A 25,343-nucleotide genomic window follows, 5' to 3' on the forward strand; every position below is an offset into this window, starting at 1 on the left:
TTTGACTAGACAGACCATTTTGGGGAAAGTAATATCTCTGCTTTTTAATATGCTGTCTAGGTTGTTCATAGCTTTTCTTCCAAGGAGCAAGTGTCATTTAACTTCATGGTGGCAGTCACCATCTGCAGTGATTTTGGAGCCCAAGAAAACAAAGTCGGTCACTATTTCCACTGTTTGCCCATCTATTTGCCATGAAGTGATGCCATGATCTTAGTTTTCTGAATGTTGAGTTTTAAGCCAACTTTTTCACTCTCCTCTTTCACTTCCATCAAGAGGCTCTTTAGTTCTTTTTCACTTTCTGCCATAAGGGTGGTGTCACCTGCATATCTAAGGTTATTGATATTTCTTCTAGCAATATTGATTTCAGCTTGTGCTTCATCAAGCCCAGCATTTCACATGATGTACTCTGTGTATAAGTTAAATAAGTAGGGTGACAATATAAAGCCTTGACATACTCCTTTCCCTATTTGGAACCAGTCTGTTTTTCATGTTGAGTTCTAACTGTTGCTTCCTGACCTGCATACAGATTTCTGCAGAGGCAGGTCAGGTGGTCTGGTATTCCCATCTCTTGAAGAATTTTCAGTCTGTGGTGATCCACACAGCCAAAGGGTTTGGCATATTCAATAAAGCAGAAGCAGATGTTTTTCTGGAACTCTATTGCATTTTCGATGATCCAGTGGATGTTGGCAAGTTGATCTCTGGTCCCTCTTCCTTTTCTAAATCTAGCTTGAATTCTGGAAGTTCACAGTTCACATATTGCTGAAGCCTGACTTGGAGAATTTTGAGCATTACTTCGCTAGCTTGCAAGATGAGTGCAATTGTGCAGTAGTTTGAACATTCTTTGGCATTGCCTTTCTTTGAGATTGGAATGAAAAAGGACCTTTCCCAGTCCTGTGGCCACTGCTGAGTTTTCCAGATTTGCTGGCATATTGAGTGCAGCACTTCCACAGCACCATCTTTTAGGATTTGAAATAGCTCAGCTGGAATTTCATCACATCCACTAGCTTTGTTTGTAGTGATGCTTCCTGAGGCCCACTTGACTTGGCATTCCAGGATGTCTGGCTCTAGGTGAGTGATCACACCATCCTAGTTACCTGGGTCATGAAGATCTTTTTTGTACTGTCGTGTGTTTTTAACTTTTGCCATTTTAATTACGATATGCCTCAGTGTCGACCTGTTTGGGCTCATCTTGACTGGGACTCTCTGTGTTTCCTGTCTGAATATTTCTTTCCTTCTTTAGATTTGGAAAGTTTTCAGCCATAATTTCTTCAAATAGTTTCTCGAAATCCTTTTTTTTTCTTTCTTCCTGTAACCCCTATGTTGGCACCTTTGATAGTCTCCCAGATATTTCATACATTGTACTCACATATTTTTGTCTGCTGTTCTGATCGGATGTTTTCCATTAGTCTATCTTCCAGATCATTTATGCATTCTTCTGTGACATTTAGTCAGCTATTTGTTGCTCTTAGCATGCTTTTTATCTCAAATATTTAATTACCTATTTTTTTGTGTGCTACTTGTTTATAATTTCTGAGTCTTCATGAAAAATTAACTTTGTTTACATCAATTTTCTCCCCTAATTCAGTCAGCCTTATTATTACCAATATTTTGAATTATCTGTCTGGTAGATTACACTCTGTTTCATTATTTTTTCAGAAGTTTTCTCTTGGTCTTTCAGTTGAGAGGAGCTCGTCTTTTCTTCTATTTAACTTTCTGTCTCTATGAATTTAGGTGAAACAGTTACCTATTTTGGTCTTGAAGGAGTGATCTTATGTGGGAATGTACCTGTGTAAATAGCATGTGTTCAACCCCTTTGCCGACAGGGATCAATTTGATGTGGGTGCCAGTCATGTCTTTCCTCAGGGAGTGCTGGCAGCTATCACTTTGGTAGGAGGTGCAGCTGCTGATAGAGGAGCTAGAGTCTGATAGGGGTGTGAGGCAGGACTTGCTCTCTGCTCAGTGGCCATCACTGCCCTATCAGGTTCGGGGTCTCCTCTCAAGCTGCTGGAATAGAACACTTGAAGGTTTCTCTCAAGCTAGCTCCATTCCCTTCAATCATGTGTTTTTCCTTCTCCCCACACTGGGACCTTTGTACCAAAGGAGGGCACTGCTGAAGCAGAGTTGGTATCCTCACAGAGGCGCAGTGCTCTGCCTCTGTAGGCATCTGGGGCTCTGCTCAGATGTAGCACATGGTACATCTTTTCCCCTGTTGCAACCACCTTAGATCTAGTGCTAGACTATGGCATGCAGTGGGCAGGGCCAGAGCATTCACTTGGCCTGGACTAGGGATCTCTCTCTGCCATGCCTAGGGGCAAACCAGCACCTGTACACTCCTCAGTAGAGTCCAGACTTCTATAGTCTTTCTATCTGTCCTAATCCTTTTCTAATCAGTCAAATGGGTTTGTCTGCTACACATAGGACCCCAGGCCTGGGATACCCAGTCTGTGCCTTGAGCCACTCACTCCCCGGGGTGAGTGTTCACATGGGCAGTCTCCCTTTTCCTCTTGGTCCCCTCCCAGATGGACAGATCCTGGCTCAGTGCTTTTCTTCCCATCCTACCCAAATATGTCTGTATCTTTCTTACAGCATTGCTTTTATAGGAGACCTTCTGCCCATTTCCAGTTAGTTTTTCATAAATTACTCCACAAGTAGTTATATTTTTGATGTGTTTGTGGGAAGAGATAACTTCCACATCATCATATTCCACCATGTTGACCTCCTTTCTGCTAATTTTTATTCTACTACATAAAGATAACATAGAATCTCTTTTTTGTGACAGCAGTTAAAGGAATCAGTTGTTTGAAAACACTCTTTGTTCTTCCCAATACAACTAAGCCATCATCGTAGACTATTTATCTTGCAATTTTCCACATCAGGAGACCAGGTATTCAATTTATAACATTTAAAGTGTACAATATTAGTAACAGAATCCCAAATCAAAAACAGTATGGAAAAATTTAATCTCTAAGAGTCCAGAATTAGGGTAGACTCCAGACAAGGTATAATCCATGTTTCAGCTCCCTTCTTCACAGTTCTCTTGGCCCTACCCTCTCCTATATGCACGCTTTCTCCTCAGGATGACTTCTCAATGAGAGTCAATATGGTTTCATGCAACAGATAACTCTTCCTTATACATCTGAAAAAAAAACAACTTCTTCCTCAGTAAAACTTAGATGAACCCTGTTGGATCACGTTGCCACAGCTGGGCCATAGGAATGCTGTGTATGATGGGCTGATGCTGGGCTTCCTAAACCAATTCCTGGCAACTAGGATGACAGTACCAAGATGAACTCTGAGTCTAGGCTTTAGAATAACCAAGGCTCAGTGACAGAATTGCAAACAGCTTCTCCTCATTCTCTTGGGCAGTGTCTTTCTAAAGCAAAGGAGAACTGTCTTGGGAAAAAGAGAAAAATGAATCTTGGGTAGCCAGTCAGTATGGTCACTGTTGAGTGGTAGGGCTAGACTGAACCTGGTGAATGATGATGGTTAAAAAAGACATCCAGAGGCTGTTATCTGGACTGTCAGAAACTCATTCTTACCTAATCCAGATTTTTGAAAAGGGAAAACAGATTTTGTATAATACTATATTAAGCCCATGCAGGTTGGCCCATACACAAAAATGGCCCATAGAATCAAAGGCCAATTTCAGACCCTTTGTGTTTCTTTAAACCTGTATTCCTGATTAGCATATGAATCCTGTTGCCGTGGCAATTACAGTGGTGTATATTGTGTGCTGTCACTCTAGAATAGGATCTAGAAAACTAATGGTCCTAGAATAGAAAATGAAAGCCTTCTTGGTAATAGGACCAAATGGAATTATAACTTGGGCATCAAAACTGAGAAACATTTCCACAAAATGAGAGGCTCTTGTGTTTTACAGAGACATTCTGAAATTTCAGTGAAATGAGACTATGCTTCACTTATGATTGCTCCTTGCTTCCAGATGGTTTTGTGGTACCTTTAACATTTAAACTCATAAAATAGGGCAACTAAACAACTAGGAAAGAGAAGGAAGAAGGAAATGGAAGAAAGTGAGAGAAATGTTGGGTAGTGTTTGGTGGTATATGCATCTTAGTATTGAAATTTCCATATTAGCCTGCTATGTTTATTCTCACTTGCTGGAAGAACAGGGAAGGATGCCGGGTGTGGGAGATACTTTAGCCTCTTTAAGTGCAAAGGAGTGGTGGGACAATCTTTTAGGCAAGATGTTATCATTAGCGGAGGATCTGAACACAGAGGGTCCCTTTTCTACTGGGTGTTATCAATCCAAAACCTTTGCACTGTGTCTGATTCAATCATGTTTCTCCTCTATTCTGGCCTGGGAGTAACTATCTCATTTGTTCTCTGCCAGAGCTAGGGAGGGAGAGGTTACACGCAGGAGTCAAAACGACTGACTACTGCCAATTATCCACAGGTATATCAAATTCTTCCTTGTTTAACATCCTTGGAGCCATGACTCCTTCTTAAACAATACCCTCCATCATGTATTTTGAATTTTGGATCCATTCTTCAATGAGATAATGTTTTGTTTCCCTTCTTTCAAGAATTCATCATAATTGAGGATCTACAGAGTACACTATTTTTTTCATGTTCTACTGGAATTATGAGTTTATTAAGTATCTTTTCCATCATTTTTAGGGATCAAGACAAGAGGGAGAAGCTGTAGTATGTACTCATTCTGCCATTTTGAAGTGAAAGTATTGTCAAACATTTCTGTGGTGGCATGAAAAATAAAGAATTAAATGGTTGTGTAAATTGTTTTTCAAACATACTCTTCCCACGTGAGAATCAGACAAATGCCCCTTTTCTGCATTTCCAAAATCACATTCTGTGATTGGTCATGACAGGGCCTGTGGCAGGCTGAATGAGATGTAAAGGACAGAACCTGAAAGTACATAGTGCAGCTAGAATCTCTGTGTGGTCGATTGTCCCTTCAGTGTTGATGTGGGCCCTTCCCCCAGCCTAATGGTATAAATTGCTCACAGGTCTAGGCTCTAGTATCTTAAAGGATTCACCATTGTTTCTGTGAACTGTCAAGATCATTGAACTTTGGAACTCGGAAGACTACTAAGGAGCTTAGAGTAACTCAGATGTTGTCTCCATGAGGCATGTCAGGACATCAAGGCTCCATAAAGTTAAGTTGTTCGAATGCACAAAGCTAATAATAGTCACATGCCGAACTTGCTGCCCTAAAGTCAGCCTCACTAAGCCAAAGGCCTTTTATTCAATGCTGCACTTAGTAAAGCATACTGCTCCAGCTCAACATGCTAACACTAATTTGTACTGCATTTAATCCCACCAAAAGTCTACTAATCATACAAAGTTGTACCATATGAAATTGCTGTTTTTATAATCCAGAGATGGTCAAATATTGGTAATCTCATATGGTTCAGTCTGATATACTGTCCTTTAATTGTATAATGAGATGGAAAATTTTTTCTTTCAGAAGTAAATATATGAATTCCTCATAGAAGTATCTTGAGCTTGTTGGGAATTTACCTCAATAAGCCAGCTTGAAGTAGGCAGATTCTTTCCGAGGATGGGTGACAGGATTTCTAACAGAATCAGTTTGTCTTTGAGGTAAAAGAGGATGAGGCAACAGAAAGCTTGCCATAGAGTGAAAACTCTGGAAATGAGAAGTCACGAGGAAATGTAGCACTTCCTCAAGATCACAAAAATGGGTATTTGAGGGAAACTTATCTAGGTCTCAAGGATAAAGGAAGCTCTTACTCGTAGCCAAGATACTGTGGTTCCACGTATTCCCTGAACAGTCACATCCAGAGTAAGGAACGAAAATATGTTTATTCATGTGATAGTGGCAGACATTCTTTAAAAGTTCATTGAATTGAAGAATAAGACTGTCAGTATTTTGCTGGATGCCACACACGATCTAAATATTCTTTAGTGCATTTAACATGTGCTAGAAACTTATAAAGCATGAATTTAAAAAGCTTAGATTCTAATAGACTGACAGCTTCAAGGCTGGTAAAAGTAACCTACCAAGATATGTAAATTAACCTTTTTTCCCAGGGAAAATGAGATAAATAATCTGGTCACATAAAAGAAGGGTATCACTGAGTTTTACTGATAAAAATTTTGGGCAGTATCAAGATTCAGACCCTGAGCTGTCCATCTACTACGCCATTTAAAGTAGGGACTAATGCTAAGTGTAAGAAGCCTTGTTCCACAGTGATTTCCAAGAAGTATGTCTGTCCTCTGACTTGCGTCTTAAGTCATTCTTTCCTCAAAAATGCAGAAGTCTCTTAGAGACACCAAGTTTTCCATTTCTTTAATACTTCCCTTCTAGTTTATATCCTTCTGACTACTAATATTTTAAAAATAAATAATGGAGGTTTAATATTAATGTATATGAATTAAAAGTAATAGATACCTAATTTTTAAATATTCTTAAATATCATTCTAAACTTTTTAACTACATTATGCTAAAAAAATAGTGAATTAAGGAATCTCTAAATATGAAACCCCTCTTTAAGAGCATATTTAAACATGCCTTTGTTTTATATTACTATAGTTATTGTCATCATACATGAGCAATATGATACTTAGCAACTGTGAAAAATCTCAATTTAGGGAAAACATTTTGAAGGAAAAAAACACTGGGATTAAATAATTTATTACCATTGCTAAGATGAACACATATACTTGATACTCAATTTTAACTTTAGAACTTTAAAAAAATAGTTTTAATACAGTATCAAAATTTACACAAGTATTTTGTCAAAAGACCAGTGTTCCTTGTATTAGCTTCTGCAGGCTCTACTGCAGGCACAAAACTTTTTTAAAATGTCTTCAGAGTGTAGGAATACAACAATTTAAGGATGAAAGCTTTTCAAGAAAAGGTGTAAATATAGCAAGCAATTTTCCTTTATAGAGTAATAATAGTCTTAAAATATATAACGTTTTAAAAGAAAAGCTTAAATAGTAACCCAATTACAATAATTAGAAAGATAATTTTATAGCAAATTAATTCATAAATATTTTCTCAGAATAGGATTGCCTTTTCATCACAATAACATTCAAAAAAGTATAACAGTTCCTTCACCAATGACAATTAATACATGTGTAATGAGCCCATTTAAAAACAAGAGCAACAGAGTATCTGCTATGAATCAAATCTGAGTAATTTAGAAGAAAACTGGGAATCGTTCCATTCCTACTTTTATAATTTTATATTACAATATAAACTTAGCATTCGGTCACAGGCCTCTTGCACATTCATACAAGAAACTATCATTGCATTTGAATGAACACAAAATACCTATCATAGCATTTCCAATACACACAGTCTATTATTTTATATATATATATATATATACCAAAAATAAGGAAAAACTAAAGCTAGTACACCTCCTTTTCAAATCTCAAGCAGTCTGAACAAGAGCTTTTAGCTTCAATAATGAAGGACATGCGTCAATTTCATAAAACGTTAAGATAGCTGCTGTAGGCTACGAAAGCTTTTTCCATAAATGCAGTGCAATATTTTAAAGTTTACAGAAAGTTTATTAAATATAACAGCATGTCTAGAAACTAAATTGTAGAAACTGACATTTCACAGCTGGAAACACTTAGAAAAATTGTTTGCTTCTTCTTTAATTGAAATTATTAATATTAACATTAATGAATACACTGAAGATGGAGGTTGATATGTCCCCAAGATGTGTCTTCATGAATAATACATTAAAATGAAAAGAAAAGATGTATTTACTTTGATCAGTTTAAGTAAATGGCACTCTGACAATGCACTCGACAAAGTCCTGCTACCCTTCTAGCTGGTAAGGAAAACTGATGTGGTATTTTTAGTACCTCAAAAGTCAAAACAAAATCCAAGAAACCTAACCTTATCTTGCATCCAAATTAATTATGCATCAGGAACTAGTATTTTATTGACTAAAATATAATAGGTGACCAACTCTCCAACTTGGGAAGCTGGAAACCACTTGTTATCTTCAACAACATGGTAGAACACTCCCACCATGATATGCAATGATTCGAGTCTATCAAAACCACTGAGGCTCTACTGGACTCTTCCAATCATGCAGGTTTCCCCATTACAATCTTAGATCTGAAGAATCCAAAACATTTTAGTTCTAATGAAAATATTGGAACCAAAATGGTGATTTTCAAAGCTACCTTGTTTGAGATGGACTGTAGTGAACATCAAAGTGAGAGACAAAAAATACAACTTCAGCCATACTAAATTTTATCGAGGGAAAATATGTGCAATGTACAATTACTCCAGGTCTGTGGAAATCCACTCTTTCCTCTCTTATCTCTCTGGCAGTGGTGATGTCATGTTTGAAAGAGAGTACATCTCACATGGGTCCCTTGTACTGGTTTCCAGACAAATGTTGCCTAATTCCAGGACACGAACCTGCAGCATCTCCAAGTTTCCTCCATACAACCTTAAGAAAAAGAAGAAAAAGAGTAAGCATCCTAATTGTCCTGTTCCACCAAGGGGTGTGTATGTTGTTGTTGTTTTTTTAAGGGGGAAATCTATGAGAAGGACAAAGGAATATAAGACAAGAGACAAAATATTCACACAAATGAGCTCAAAAATAAAATGAAATGTGATGCAAGTTTCTAAATCATGAGAACTGCTCAAGAGACAGGAGTGCCATGCTTCTTTAGCAATCAGGGTCAAAACTACAAAATGATATACCAACTTACACTGGTTATGAGAGTGTTCCCCAACTCTGGCTGTCCACTAGGAATTATTCTTAAACAGGTAGGGTTGTCTATTTTTTTTAAAATCTGTCAACATGATTCTAATGTGTAGTTAAGAATACATGAGCAAAATCATCCTGGTTCCTATATTATACATCTAAAATGAGGAATACCAAAATGTTAAATAACTAAGAACAAAAGCTCCTTCACTGTCTGTAGTGGTTTAAAGTCCTGAGCTAGTAGCCTTAGGGTCACTAGTAGATTTCCCTTGTTTTCCCTGTGGAATGGGGGCCTTGCTGCTGCTGCTGCTGCTGCTAAGTCGCTTCAGTCGTGTCTGACTCTGTGCGACCCCATAGACGGCAGCCCACCAGGCTCCCCGTCCCTGGGATTCTCCAGGCAAGAACACTGGAGTGGGTTGCCATTTCCTTCTCCAATGCATGAAAGTGAAAAGTGAAAGTAAAGTCGCTCAGCCGTGTCCGACTCTTAGCGACCCCATAGACCGCAGCCTACCAGCCTCCTCTGTCCATGGGATTTTCCAGGCAAGAGTACTGGAGTGGCGTGCCATTGCCTTCTCCAAATGGGGGCCTTAGTTATCATAAATCTTAGCTACCCAATAGTATATCTCAGATTACCACAATAGAAAGCATCCAGATGCAGGGAAAAGATAAGAATAAAATCAAGAGTCACTAAAAACAATATGTTAAAAATCAGGCTATTTTAAAGGGACAATAGCAAAGGGTGAGATTAATAACAAGTAAAACCACCGAATCCAACAATGACATACCAATATACTACATTAAGAAACCACATAGTAACAGTCATTACTCTCTTAGTGTTTCACTGTTAGGATTATGATCAGATTGATTACTGCCACAGAAATTTACATTGCTCTAGAAGGCAATGGCACCCTACTCCAGTACTCCTGCCTGGAAAATCCCATGGACGGAGGAGCCTGGTAGGTTGCAGTCCACAGGGTCGCTGAGGGTTGGACACGACTGAGCGACTTCACTTTCACTTTTTACTTTCATGCATTGGAGAAGGAAATGGCAACCCACTGCAGAGTTCTTGTCTGGAGAATCCCAGGGATGGGGGAGCCTGGTGGGCTGCCGTCTATGGGGTCGCACAGAATCGGACACGACTTAAGTGACTTAGCAGTAGCAGCGGCATGAACATAAAGCAGCTGGTTCATCAATACTTCTTTGTTTTCTCTTTTAAAAAAGCAGATATTCCAGAGAAGCAGATTTCTAGTCAAAGTAACACATAAGCATGTAGGGGTCTGTCTACCTTCATTTTGAAACCTATGGAACTATTCATCTCTGGGTGTGAGAGACACTACTATGTGGTAGAGATGTCCTGTCATATTTGAAGGGAGCTGTAGTTATGGTCCTTTAATATTTGGGAAGGAATTTCCTAGTAGCTTAGATGGTAAAAAATCCATCTGTAATTCAGGAGACCTGGATTTGATCCCTGGGTCAGGAAGATCCCCTGTAGAAGGAAATGGCTATCCATTCCAATATTTGTGCCTGGGAAATCCCATGGACAGAGAAGCTCAGCTAGCTACAGTCCATGAGGTTGCAAAGAGTCAGACACAACTGAGCATGTACAGCAGTGAATGGTTCAGGCTGCACCCAAGGGACTTAGGGAAGTGTCCTTTCTCAATACACTGACTGAAGAGGGACACATTCCGAATCAGGAAGCCAACGGACACTGTGGACTTTCCCTTTCTAGCCCTTAAATGGTATTACATCTACCCAGAATGCTTCAACGTCTTGTTTAAAAGCAAAGGATAGATTCAAATGATCAGGAACAAAAGGCATTAGATGATTACAACTCCAAAGTGTTGTATACCACTCCCTCTTCAAGTATTCAAATGTAGAATGTAATGGGCCTTAACCCTGAAATTACGTGGGGAAAGGAAGCTCAGAGAAGACAGAACTTTGAAATAAGCCAAAGACACTAAGACAGACACAGAGTAGCAACTTGTTAAATAAGAAAGAGAGCTGAACAGTTGGGTATCTGAGATGGTTACTGAGATGGAGGACCAGTCAAGTATCTCAGCTGCTCTCAGGGAACTGACAAGGGCCAAACAGAGAAACCTAAGATAAAACTATTACTACAAAAAGATAGATAATATACTGTTTCTTAGAGAACAGTATATTTTTGCGGTAGAGCTTGGAAGAGACTAGAAGCATTACATGCTTATTAATCAAAATGATGGTGCTGTGAAGAAAGGTTGTTAACGTCTATAAAATGGAAGGAAGACTGTATAGATGCTAACCTATTTCCAGAAAGAATATCAGAGACAGATATAAACCTGAGTCTTTTAACTGATCTCACGTTATGAGAAAGCTTTACATTTCTGTAACGTTACTGTAAAAGCCCATAGTTCCTCTTAATAGGTTTCATAATCTTATATACATTATTGCTTAGAAATTTTGAAACTGTCCCACAAACTGTATTTCCGTTTATTCTCCAATATTTGCTATGTGTTCTTGATGTGGATATAACTTACAATGGTGACACAAATATTTTAAATCAACACTTTTTTTTTTCTTGTGGCTTTTAAATAATTTCCAAATGTAACAGTGCTAACAATCAGATTTGAACTAATTTACTTTTTTTGTTTTTCAAATTGTGGTGACCAAAGGCAAAAAACAGAAAAGATGCCTTAGAGAACTTTCAAAGGTAAAAAGCTCTTGGCTTTCTGAAGGCAATGATAATTACCACTGTGTCCTTTTGAAGGATTTTTGGAAATACAGGCAAATCAAGATCAATGCAAAACTAATCAAGATCCAATTCATTAGTGGGTCCCTTCTCTAAGAAATAAACTTTCTAATATCTAAAAATATTTCATCAAAAAAAGAGACAAGAAACAGACCTGTGTTTATTTAGACAAATTCTGGCGTTGAGCACAATAGAGATGGTTTCCTCTGTAAGATACATTGATTTTCATTCTTGAGAAAGAAAACAGAAGTGCCTAGATTCACTACAATTGGGAAAGTGGAAAGAGCTGGTCCTCAGAGAAAATCTGGGTATATGCTTGACTTCTCTATTCTTTAGAGGACAATTGGGGCAAGTAGCTTAATTTCAGAATCCTAGTTTCTTCAAGTATAAAATGAGAGTTCCTACCCCGATTGCCCAAGACCTGATACGAAACCCAGACTTCTGAATTATGAAGGAGCCTCAATATGACTCTGAGAACCACTGAAGGTATGACCTCCTATGGTCCCTTCCAGTTTTACAATTCCTAATGTTTGAACTTTAAAATTTATCTGAGGGAGGTGTTCAAATTGAAAAGCTTAAAAACAGACAAAAAGCTACAGAAGACAAATAGTGACACATTTAGGAAATCATGACATCTGGAACCAATGACCATTTGAAAACACACAACAGATATGTAAGAAAGAAAAGCACCACCACAAGCAAGCAAGAGACTGTGTGCTGGGGCCAGACTGCTAAATGGCAATGGACTTATTTAACACTTCCTGGATTCTAGGATGCCTCGGGGAGGCAGGTAAAGGAGATACCTGGTCCTAATAGCCTAAAGCTGAAGGGTATTTCTAAGCAATTTTGATATCCTAGTGAACGAAGGATAAAAGCACAATGAAACACCAATTCAAATTGAAGCTTAAAATAACTGACCATGAATTTTTGCTTTTAACAAATGTCTTCCCCATCATATTCTACTTAGTTTTAAATAAGTTCTACAAATTATATTCTTGATTAAATGATATATCCAAAGCATATTACTCAAAAATTAAAATTAAGATTAATCAAATCCAAACCTCAATAATGATTACACAGGCTAAGCATTGTGAAAATAGCATGTCTTCCCCCTCTCCCCCCACCCCCACTGTATTTCTGTGATTTCATAGGTAGATTTCTGTGTGGCTATCTCTTAAGTTCATATCTATCTCTTACTATTTTGAGATACTGCTGGGCATGACATAAAGCACACATCATATGAATGAAGAATGTAGCAAATATTACCTATTGGGTTGGCTAAGAAGTTCATTCCAATTTCTATGGAAAAAACAGAACAAACTTTATGGCCAACCCAATATTAAGATGGTGATTTTTTTCCCTAAGTATTGTTACAAATAATCTGCAGAAGGCTGTGTTTTCTTTATCAAAGGTTTTTAAACACTGCTCTTTAAGGAAAACTATGAAATGGAAACTGATTTATTTTATCAAAACTAGTAACATTTAAGGAAATCTATTGTTCAGAAACTTTCACAGTTCATTCTGGAACACAGAATTGGCCGATTCTTGCTCACCTGCATATTTTACATGACTATTGTGTTAAAAAATACTGCAATAACATTTACTAAAGACAATCAAGGTTTGGTTTTACTTTCACATAAAAATATAAAGGCATTTGGCCAGTATTTTAAAAGTGGGTGTTCATGAAGCAAAATCTAAGCTATGATGAGGCTTTCAACACAGAATACACAATAAAGCACATTAAACTTACATTGCACATTTCTCTGACTATAGCTTTTTCTGTCTCACTAAGGTCATGTTCATACTCTTTACCCTGTTGACGATCTATAGTTTCCTGAACATCCAAGACCTGGATTTGTTGAAAAAGAAAAGCAAATTTCACATGGAAAAAAAAAAGTTTGTTAGTTATGAGTAAAAATCATCAAGGAGCTCCACTTTGTAAAAAGAAAGAAAAAAAGAAAAAAACCTTAGTTTTTTTCCATGTCTGCATATCAGAGTAGGTTAGTATATGGCAAAATCTTTTAAAAGAGTTGATTGTTCTGAAAGCTATCTGGAGTCAATTCTGCTTGATTTGCAAATGGCCATTAAGAGCAATCTATTGCATCACTAATAGTCAATTGAATTCATTCATGTCCAAAATAATTAGACGCATTTAGTTAATCTGGTCATTAAGATAAAGCTGACTGTCAACCATTTGGAGATAGTCAATAAATCTTGCTCCAATGTAAAGACTGGCATGTAATTAATTATATTACTCAACAGTCCAAATGATATGTAGACACGGCCTATAGAAAAAATGACTAAAAAGGATAATAGTGACAGGTGAGACTTGTCAGAACCCATAAGAACTTTTAACATGAACGCTACTGACCTCAGAGTTCTTGCCTAGATTTGTTCCTGGTGCCTAGGACAGGACTATGGAGACAGCTCTTTTACCAAAGCAAAGAGAAGCAATGGCTCCCCAGTCATGAAAATATGTGAGCAACACTAAGTATTTTTCATCTGAGAATGAGATGCTTTTAAACAATGTTAGATTCTACCTCTCTAAATTATTTCTAAATGAATTGAGAATAAGCTTCTGTTCAAAATGTCTTTAAAAGTTTCATGTCAATACTCTATACAGTACAAAAGAAGACAAAACTTTGGCCTTGAGTGCTGTTTGTTATTTTTCTCTACATCAGCTTCTAAATCAAATCACTGATGTAGTATTAAAAAAATGTTTTTCCTAAAAGCTCCTGTATAATCCACACTGAACTGTAACACTGCTAAACTCCTTGGTTCTATTGCCACGGTCAATGCTGATGGCCACACCTAAAGGTGTCACCTGAGAATTCATACTTAAAAGCCTGAAGCAGAACCTTACAGAATCAGTTCACATTCTTTTTATACTTAGAGGAAATTATTGATGATGCTCAATGAATATTCATAGAAAAGTTAAAGCACTCCTTGGAACAAGCTCATTTGCCCACAAATTCGATTTATTATGCACCTGAGAGAAGTGTACTTCAAATCAGTTAATTTCTGCTAAATGAAGTGAGGCTCCAATTAATAGTTATGAATTTTAAAGCAAGAAAAATGTGGCATATTTCAAGTGGGCAATTCCTCACATTGATTTACAACTCTTTCCCCCAAACTATGACCATGGAGTTTATTAAAGTTTAGAAATTTTTAAAACTTTACAAGAAGATGAGAAACTGAGCCACTGTTTCAACTACTACTTTCAGAACAGAAAAATGATATAAATCAGCTCTAGATTGATAGCCTTTTAAAAACAAAACATGTCAAGAGGCTACATCTTTTTTTTTATGTTGAGATATTCCAAAGATGTGTTTCCCAGAGGCTATGTTTGCACGTATTTCTGTCTCGACTCATAGAAGCAAGTGTATTCTATATTCAAGAGCCTCCAGTTACCCAATCAAGGTGCTTTAGTTGCTCAACATTACCCATCAGCCAAGTGAGGACACTTAATGTGTTCTGATTATAACATAATATCTTCCTCTTAAGATAAAATTTTATATGAAAATTCAAAAATGAATTTGGAGAAAACTGAAGAGCTCTTCCTTGCCCTCCCCTTCCTTTTAGGCCATACTACCACAGCTGCATTGAGAAACCAGGGAAAGATGTCAGTGTGACCCACTACACTGATCTGATTCCAACGGCACTTGTAATTGAATAAGGCAATGGGCTGAAACAGGTTTCAGTTTGGAAAGCAGGGCAGTGTGTCATTTCTGAAGTATGTGTAGATACCAATACTACAGGCTTGAAGCCACTCCTTCATTTTTCCATTTCTAAAGTGCTTTAAGATTGCTAGTGCCTGATTTATGCTCAAGTAACAGCTTGTTTAGCATGCTGTTCATACTAAACAGTATCCAAATGCTGTTGCTAAGAGCAAGCCAGTTGATAAACCAGCAGCTGTCAGACAAAGGGCATGGAGCGCCCCTCATTCTGGTGTGCCTTACCACAAATTCCCCTCAGTTGTTCATTTTGTGAGGTTTCCCAGTCGAGACAGGAAACGCCAATTTCATTGCCACTGGCCCCCAGCATAGTTCTACCACCTCCCCTTATCAGCAATCTGTAAGTGATTGAGAAAAGCACACTCATTTTATCAAAGTTACAGCAAAATGTAATGAGGGAGCTAAATCAACTGCTAAAACAATCATCCTCAAGTCAAGTAAATATTTTGAAGTTCTCATCTACTTCTTTGCTTTTCTGCATGCCAAGTAAAGTGTGGCCCCCTGCATAAGAGTGCCTCATCAGCCTGTGGATAAATCATTCTGAAACCAAAACAACTTTAGAAAAGTTGTGAAATCCATGTGGCAAAAGCAGGACTGAAGCACTCTACCTACTTTATGGCTCAAAAAGGTTTAGTCAAGGCTGCTACTGCTGCTAAGCCACTTCAGTCGTGTCTGACTCTGTGCGACCCCGTAAACAGCAGCCCACCAGGCTCCTCTGTCCCTGGGATTCTCCAGGCAAGAATACTGGAGTGGGTTGCCATTTCCTTCTCCAATGCATGCATGCATGCTAAATCACTTCAGTCGTGTCCGACTCTGTGTGAAATGTTAGGAATTAGAGATAAATTGGAGGACAGTGTTTTATACTTTGGAGCTGATGAAATTTCAAGGAATTGTCTCAGTTTTTAATACGATTTTTATTGCCTGCAGTTTCTTCTTAGGTAAATATTTATATTGCATATTATTAATTTTACTTACTGGAAAGCTCATTAGTGGTAAAGAAAAATAAATGATAAATTTAAGCCACATCTTTCTTTATTGCAGAATCTTAATTATAAGCCAAAAGTAAAATATCTTTATGAATAAGACCAGATGTCTATTTTCTACAGTCTATAAAGAGGCATTAACTAGAGTTTGAAGACTTAACTTCTATTTAGTGGTGAACAGAGTAGGCTTTTGTTTATTTGAAAACTTTTGTTTTAGTAAGTTGCATAACGTACTTCAGTTGCAAAAAGAAAAATATGGTATATCCTTCCTTATCTTGGCTAACTATTAAGTTCCTGTATTTGAAGACATCCATGTTACAAACACTGCACAGAAAATACCTGTAACAATATTTTACACATACATGCACATCGGACTTTAACTTCAATGCAGATAGATATGAATCACATTACTCAAAACAAAATGATAAAATTAGATTCAATTCAAGCATAAGTACTCAAACCCACTATTAGTTTATACAATTAAAATCATTCTTCAAAACTTAATATTAAAAAATTTTTATACCATACGGGTCAAAAAATAAAGTATCTATGGTTAAAACGAGACCGTGAGGATTACCAGACTATAGTGAACAAGCCACAACACAACTGAAGTACTGAAGAAATGGTTGTACACAGTTGGTTACCTTAAGAGAGTGTACCACGGGTTCAGGCTGCTGAGAAGGTGTGGTATGTCCACTGAAGCTAGCTGGAGAGTTGGGTGAACTGTTACTCCCATCAGCCCCAGATGACAACCTAAAAGAACCCTTAGTAGAAAATCAACAACTTTGTTATTAAAACAAAAGTCGTTTATAACTGAAGAGATGTCATTCAATATTCAATTTCACTGCCAAATGACAATTAGCCTTTTTTTTTTCTAGCCTGTCATAAGATGCTATCAACCTGTTAATTGGAATACACTTGCTGCTTGACCAGCAAAAAAAAAAAGGTAACCAAGAGCCATCTCTATGCATTTTCAGATGTCAGCTCTGATTTACTGAAGAGAGCAATGCCCCCTAAGGAATGCCCATTAAGAACATTTTAAGAAGGATTTTTGAAACTTAAAGATACTCAATTTGTGAGTTACTCCACATTTGAGTTAAGCATGCTCACTCAGCATGGCAAATGTCATGTTCCATATGTCTCAGAAAATGCAGACACATCACATTGGAGAAATGGTGTCCCTTGCCTATGGCAGAACGTTTCCCAAAGAGATTTAACCATAGGCAACATTTTCTTCAAGCATTCTCTTATTTTATGAACTTTTTAAAAATGAAAAAAACAGATTGCAAATTACATATCTGCAGTTTAGAGACTTTGCAACTGAATTGCTGAGAAGTCAGAATCTGGGCATTATTAATTTGACTTGCAAGAGTCACAGTCACCCATACAGGAAATGGGAAAAAGTAAAAATGTCACTTTTTCCAGGGTTCCTTGGGAAAAACATTAATGGATCAGGAAAGAAAAAGAACAGCAGTGATCTACCCTCCGAGCAAAAACAGTCTAATGGGAATTTTCCTGTTTTTAGGGTCTGAGAGATTTTAATTTCTATTCATCAACAAATATGCAGATTTTTTCATACCTACTAGATTAATAACTGTTTCCTTTAACTTGATCCTATGAATCTAATCCCCTGAGAAGGAGCCATGGAAGGCGCATCATATGTCGATTCTTGGTAGGAAGAAACAACAGTGATCTGGGACATTAATTTTCTAGCATCTACAGGAACACTTCTATGTTGTTCATTTTAGGGATGGGTGGGAGAAGCTGAGCACAGCAATAGTTACCGGTATGGGTTTTATACAAACCATGCTAACTGCAGAGAAATTAACTCTTGCTATTGATTTTTATAGAGATTATTATTTATAATGAATTTGGAATATCTTCTCCCTTCCCTCGTCACTGTCCTTTCTATCTATATGTCCCTGAAGGCTGTCCTTGCCATCTCACAAGCCAACTGAGGCCATGTTCTTTCCTATGCAATCAGGTCAGGTCCTGCCCCCATCCTCACTAGCCAACAGGGAGAGGAAGCCATGGATTATGACATTTAGGTGACCTTTCAGCTTCTGTTTGCCACTGTAATTAATGATGAAATTAATAGCAGGTGATGACATAGGACATACAATTATCTCAGCCCAACCCCCTCTGGGAAAGAAATATAAGGTTTGTTTTGTTGTAATTTGAATCAAATCAGACATAGAGTGCCTAAAACAAATAATAGAAAGTAAACTATATGAAGTTTAAAGATGATTAATAACAGGCACATGCCCCCCATCCAACCACCAAATTTGGACATTCTCTTCCTTTGTAGAAATCAAATATTTCCAAAACAAATGAGGAACTAAAGGAAGTTCTTCCCTGAAAAGCTCTGGTTCTCTACTATTCTCTTTCCTTACCAGTACCACCCTTAGGAACTCTTCAGAAAAGGTTTCTGAGGTTATACAGAGTTCACATCCGTGTCTCATTTGGGTTCCACCACTGCAAGTGCTGTTTCCTCTGAATGGTAATCTAACTTGTCAGGCAAGATCCTTCCCCCTCTGCAACAAACTTCCTTCAAATTCTTCCTTTTCTGCCCGGCCTGTTTCAAATTCCAGACCTGGCAAAATGTGGTAGGCATGTCCAATTCTAGCTTCTTTGCCCTTGGGCGCAGGACCTCTATCTTTCAGGGTAATTTGGTTTAAGAAAATTTCTGAAATCAATAAGTAGCTTCCCTAAACCACATCCTTTGGGCAATTTAGCATTGTTTAGACTTAAGGACAGTTCTGCCTATTCAGAAAGACAGACCCTTTTATTAAAGAAGTTTCACCACCATCATCATCATAAAAGCTACAATGGAAGCTACATGGGTGGGGGAAGGGGGAAGAGGTGGTGGCAGGCAACTTATTCAGGGATTCAAGCTCTGCTTCAAATCTGCTTTGCAAGCCATGGACTTAGTCATCACCAGAAAGGTAAAGGTTCATATCTCATGTAGTTTTTGTGTAGCTGCAAAGGTTACCGAAGACAGGTTAAGTTGTACACTAATAGATGCTAAATAGTTTTCTTGATTATAACAGAAACAAGCACCTCATTCTTTCTGTCACATCTGATTTAGTTACTATAAAATAAAATTTTAGATTTCTAGTTATTGGTAGAGTTTTAACTGTGCTTTCTCTAGGCTCTGGGCTCCATCAATACATATTCTCAGCTGAATAATATGTTTTCACTGAAGCATTTTTTAAAATATGCTACTGGGTAAAATACTAGCACAAAAAATATTTTAAAAGAGTCCCTTGGAGTTTATTTCAATCAGATTTAGCCTGCTTATTTAAATTGTATCTTGGCTGACTCAGGAGACTGGGAATTTAAAAAGAACAAAGTCTTACTGAAATTGGAAATGAGAGTCCCAGCTTTGGGGTTGTTTTCAAGCTACACATGACCTCACACAGTGGGTCAGCAGTCAGTTTGAAAGGGCAAGGAATAATTTTCTGAGCTGGTCTTGACACTTCTGTTGGTGTCTAACAGTTCATTTTCATGGTCACTGACTTTAAGCCCTTTTTCAAAAAAAAGGTGCAGGTACCTTTCTCCTTCTTCAGTGTTTAGTTATTCAACTTTCACTCCCAGGTTCAAAGGGGAAAGCACTGAAGGTGACTGTTTAGAAGATAAAAGACTCTATTCCCGCCTTCCCTCCCCTGATCTGGACACACAGTGACTTTCTTTCATGTGTGCAGACTTGTTCTCTCCCCCCAGTATAACTTCCTCTAGCAACAGAATCCATCTGGTTACGCACAAGCAAATCAGCAGCTGACTCATCTTCACTCACCGGGAGAGTGGGCAGGCATCGTCCTATTCCTCGGCACCCTTGCCACCACTGCAAGACCCGCCGGGCTCTGGGCCCCCAGCCTTTCTCCATATTTGAGCTGTTTCTAGTTGGAGGTTGCCTTCTATTCTGGGTGGCCTTATATTTGGAACAATATAGTACAATCACTCAGAAAAATGCTGTTTCCCAAGTCTCAAGAAAGCAGACAGAACAAGAAGCTTAATGAAATGAACCACAATGACCACAATGGCAAGCTGTAACATGCACCTCTAACAAGGGAGAACATTAAAAAACTCAGTGAAGTCCTGAATGTAAGAGCTAATATTGATTTTTTTTTTTAAGTTTTGGGTAGAGGTATAACTAATTCTCAAGCTATCAAAAAGAGATAGATGATAATGCCAAAATTCTACCAAAAAAAAGAAAAAAAGAAAAGGAAGCTATTTATACAACTTAATTTTGTTGGCTTTATTTGTGAGAAATAGAGAATTAACATAAGGTCTTCTAAGTATTTAAAGTGATAACTTCAGAACTTAGAAATTATTTAAATGCAGTTGGTAGCACTCAGACCTTATGTCAAGAAACACAATTTGGGTAGATATATTCAATACTCATAAAAACTGACACTGCATCAAATTCTCAGCAAAATTTCTGTACACTGAAGAGTATATAATGAACTCAGAGATCACTGTTGCAATAAACTATTTTACATGGGGCATATACATAATTATCAAAATTTCTATTAATCAGTCATTTCCCAAGTTTCTGTACTAGTTGTAACTAGAGCTATCATATAACTGACATAAAAAGAAAATAGAAAGAGTTTTCATCCCTAAATTTTAGTTTTTTCCAAACTGTAATTTTATTAAAATGATCAGAAACAAAATTAACTCATTTGTCCATAATTTCCCTTCCCTGCCAAGTTTCACTAAGACCTTCTCAGAATGTTATGTCCTAAAGAATAAGAAACAATTTTTGAAATATAGAAAACTTGCAAATATAGTCTAAAAATTTCAGTGTACAAATATTTAAGTTAATTTTAGGAGACTTACAATAAAAAAAATGATTTTTTAGTTCTCATTAATCTATTATTTGCTTTATGGTGAATAGCACTGGTCTAATTTTTACTTTTCTCAGACTTTTGGAGGCTGAACAATAAAGAAATACACCATGGTCAGAAGTGAAATCAGAAAGGGAGCAATGTCGACCAGCATTTGGTACTCACAAAACTTTATTCTGAGTCTACAAAATAAGAACAAGTAACCTATTAAGTAAGAAAGTCACAAATACTCTTCACAAATAGCAGAGAAAATTATATATTTGCAGTTGGACCACAATGATCATTTCCTCAGTCAACACTAACTTAAACTTTGCTCTCTCAGTAATCATCTGTCAGTGTCTATTTCCATCATAAAGAATTATCCAACAATTTATAATATGGTGGATGGCTGAAAAGTCACCCCCATCCCAATCTGCACAGTTTTGTTCCTGGGATGATCATTAGCAATGAATGAAGTTTTTTTCTTTTTAAAAATGAGCTCTATATTCTAAATTTGGTTCTCTCCAAGACTTAAACATCACAGATTTCATGTTTTCTGTATCCAACAACCAAATAAAACATAAAAATTTCTTTCATTTGTATTTAATGTGTAGTGAGATTAAATCCCAATGCCTCTCCACTGTAACAAAATTTATTACAATAACCATGAAATCTAAGGTAATATCTGTGAACAGTTAGAGGCCTGCTGGAAGGAGCAGTCATTTATTTTCATTTCCAGAAAGTTGATACAACATGCAATAGCAACATTTTTCAGTATCTTGTAAAAGGTTCTTTTTAAACATATGCAATACAGATTGTAGAGGATTAATCTCACAAAAGGGGGCAATATATGTATTCTTGCCTCAAGAACCCCATGAACAGTATGAAAAGGCAAAAAGATAAGACACTGAAAGATGAACTCCTCAGGTCAGTTGTGCCCAATATGCTACTGGAGATCCGTGGAGAAATAGCTCCAGAAAGAATGAAGAGACGGAGTCAAGGCAAAACCAACATGCAGTTGTGGATGAAACTGGTGATAGAAACAAAGTCTGATGCTGTAGAGAGCAATACTGCATAGGAACCTGGAATTTTAGGTACATGAATCAAGGCAAATTGGAACTGGTCAGACAGGAGATGGCAAGAGTAATCGTCAACATTTCAGGAATCAGCAAACTAAAATGGACTGGAATGGGTAAATTTAACTCATCTGACCATTATATCTACTACTGTGGGCAAGAATCCCTTAGAAGAAATGGAGTAGCCATCGTAGTCAACAAAAGAGTCCAAAATGCAGTACCTGGACGCAATCTCAAAAGCAACCGAATGATCTCTGTTCATTTTCAAAGCAAACCATTCAATATCACGATAATCCAAGTCTATGCCCCGACCAGTAATGCTGAAGAAGCTGAAGTTGAAACATTTTATGAAGACCTACAAGACCTTCTAGAACTAACACCCAAAAAAGATGTCCTTTTCATTATAGGGGACTGAAATGCTAAAGTAGGAAATCAACGAATACTTGGAGTAACAGGCAAATTTGACCTTGGAGTACAGAACGAAGCAGGGCAAAGGCCAACAGAGTTTTGCCAAGAGAACACACTGGTCATAGCAAACACCTCTTCTAACACAAGAGAAGACTCCACACGTGGACATCACCAGACGGTCAATACCGAAATCAGATTGATTACGTTCTTTGCAGCCAAAGATGGAGAAGCTCTATAGTCAGCAAAAACAAAACCAGGAGTTGACTGTGGCACAGATCATGAACTCCTTATTGCCAAATTCAGACTGAAATTGAAGAAGTAGGGAAAACCGCTAGACCATTCAGGTATGACCTAAATCAAATCCCTATGATTATACAGTGGAAATGACAAATAGATTCAAGGGATTACATCTGAAAGATTGCCTGAAGCACTATGGATGGAGGATCATGACGTTGTATAGGAGACAGGAATCAAGACCATCCCCAAGAAAAAGAAATGCAAAAGAGAAAAATGGCTTTCTGAGGAGGTCTTACAAATAGCTGTGAAAAGAAGAGAAGTGAAAAGCAAAGGATAAAAGGAAACCTATACCCATTTGACTTCAGAGTTCCAAAGAACAGCAAGGAGAGATAAGAAAGCCTTCCTCAGTGATCAGTGCAAAGAAATAGAGGAAAACAATAAAATGGAAAACTTAGCAGTGGTCACAGGACTGGAAAACGTCAGTTTTCATACCAATCCCAAAGAAAGGAAATGCCAAAGAATGTTCAAATACCACACAATTGGACTCATCTCACATGCTAGTAAAGCAATGCTCAAAATTCTCCAAGCCAGGCTTCAACAGTACATGAACCGTGAACTTCCAGATATTCAAGCTGGTTTTAGAAAAGGCAGAGGAACCAGAGATAAAATTGCCAACATCTGCTGGATCACAGAAAAAGCAAGAGAGTTCCAGAAAAACATCTATTTCTGCATTATTGACTATGCCAATCCTTTGACTGTGTGGATCACCACAAACTGTGGAAAATTCTTCAAGAGAAGGGAATACCAGGCCACCTGACCTGTCTCCTGAGAAATCTGTATGCAGTTCAAGAAACAACAGTTAGAACTGGACATGGAACAACAGACTGCTTGAAGACTGGGAAAGGAGTAAGTCAAAGCTATATGTTGTCATGCTGCTTATTTAACTTATATGCAGAGTACATCATGTGACATGCTAGGCTGGATGAAGCACAAGCTCAGATCAAGACTGTTGGGAGAAATAGCAATAACCTCAGACATGCAGATGACATCACCCTTATGGCAGAAAGTGAAAAAGAACTAAAGAGCCTCTTGATGAAAGTGAAAGGAGAGTGAAAGAGTTGGCTTAAAGCTCAACATTCAGAAAACTAAGATCATGGCATCCAGTCCCATCACTTCATGGCAAATAGATGGGGAAACAGTGGAAACAGTGATAGACTTTATTTTGGGGGGTTCCAAAATCACTGAAGATGGTGATTGCAGTCATTAAATTAAAACATCCTTGCTTCTTGGAAGAAAAGTTATGACTAACCTAGACAGCATATTCAGAGAAGGCAATGGCACCCAACTCCAGTACTCTTGCCTGGAAAATCCCATGGACAGAGGAGCCTGGTAGGCTGCAGTCCACAGGGTCGCTAAGAGTCAGACACGACTGAGCAACTTCACTTTCACTTTTCACTTTCATGCATTGGAGAAGGATATGGCAACCCACTTCAGTGTTCTTGCCTGGAGATCACACAGAGTCGGACCCAACTGAAGTGACTTAGCAGCAGCAGCAGACAGCATGTTAAAAAGCAGAGACATTACTTTGCCAACAAAGGTCCATCTAGTCAAGGCTATGGTTTCTCCAGTAGTCATGTATGGATGTGAGAGTTGGACTATAAAGAAAGCTGGGTGCAGAAGAATTGATGCTTTTGACCTGTGGTGTTGGAGAAGACTCTTGAGAGTCCCTTGGACTGCAAGGAGACCCAGCTAGTCCATCCTTAAGGAAATCAGTCCTGAATATTCATTGGAAGGACTGATGTTGAAGCTGAATCTCCAATACTTTGGCCACCTGATGCAAAGAACTGACTCATTGGAAAAGACCCTGATGCTGGGAGGAGAAGGGGACAACAGAGGATGAGATGGTTGGATGGCATCACCAACTCAATGGACATGAGTCTGAATAAACTCTGGGAGTTTGTGATGGACAGCGAGGCCTGGCATGCTGCAGTCCATGGGGTTGCAAAGAGTTGGACACGACTGAGCAACTGAACTGAACTGAGCTGATACGAGTCAGATTTTCACAGATGAATAAACTACTTTATTATCATTTTAAAGGAAAAGGTACTCTTTTAAAATCAGGATTATTGACTTTCTACTCATTTCAGCAACTTTCTTGTTTTAAATCAGGTCACGGAAAAATGTATTCTGGACTGGCCATCATTTTTGACCTTCAAGTAAAATCTAATGAAGATTTTCTGCTAGCTCTACAGTTGTCAATCATGCTATTTTTTTGAAGATAGATTCATAGAATATAAATCATCAGTAATTCTGGTTGGAGTGATTTCTGACAAATTCAGAACCTGAAGTGGGGATACCCAAATTCTATCCAGGAATTGGGAGAACAATTCCCAACCACCTTAACAAAGTCATTTCCTGTTTTCTAAGGAATTCTATTTTGCTTTGTCTTCTGCAGTTTTCCAAAAATTCAAATTCATTTTTTTCCTAAAAAGCATGCATGAATGACCCTGCTATGGTACTCATCAGCTACTGTTCAGCTACTTTATATACAGTTAACCTGAAAATTATTTAGTATTTAGTATCCTATTTAGTATTTTGCATGTTATTTAACTTTGCTCTTTTGTTAATAGCAACGGAATGCTGCACACCCAGACTGTATGAGAAGTA

At 37.8% G+C, this 25,343-nt stretch overlaps 1 protein-coding gene across 11 annotated transcripts in view; it reads right to left on the reverse strand.

Annotated features, from left to right (window-relative positions):
- Positions 1-7,500: 7,500 nt before the first annotated feature.
- CCDC85A (coiled-coil domain containing 85A) overlaps positions 7,501-25,343 on the reverse strand; it is a 227,532-nt gene continuing 209,689 nt past the window's right edge. For 2 of the 11 annotated variants that reach the window (XM_069583269.1, XM_069583271.1), the window contains exon 4: positions 7,501-8,423. In XM_069583269.1, the coding sequence (XP_069439370.1) occupies positions 8,334-8,423 (90 nt within the window). In that variant the 3' untranslated portion in view covers positions 7,501-8,333. Of the gene's footprint in view, positions 8,424-13,159; positions 13,259-16,770; positions 16,891-19,922; positions 20,058-25,343 lie in introns of those variants that run through there. The other 9 variants (XM_069583273.1, XM_069583266.1, XM_069583274.1 and 6 more) reach the window with 9 other exon arrangements.

The sequence above is a fragment of the Ovis canadensis genome, chromosome 3 (genome assembly GCF_042477335.2).
Source record: "Ovis canadensis isolate MfBH-ARS-UI-01 breed Bighorn chromosome 3, ARS-UI_OviCan_v2, whole genome shotgun sequence".
In the NCBI taxonomy this organism is placed as follows: Eukaryota; Metazoa; Chordata; class Mammalia; order Artiodactyla; family Bovidae; genus Ovis; species Ovis canadensis.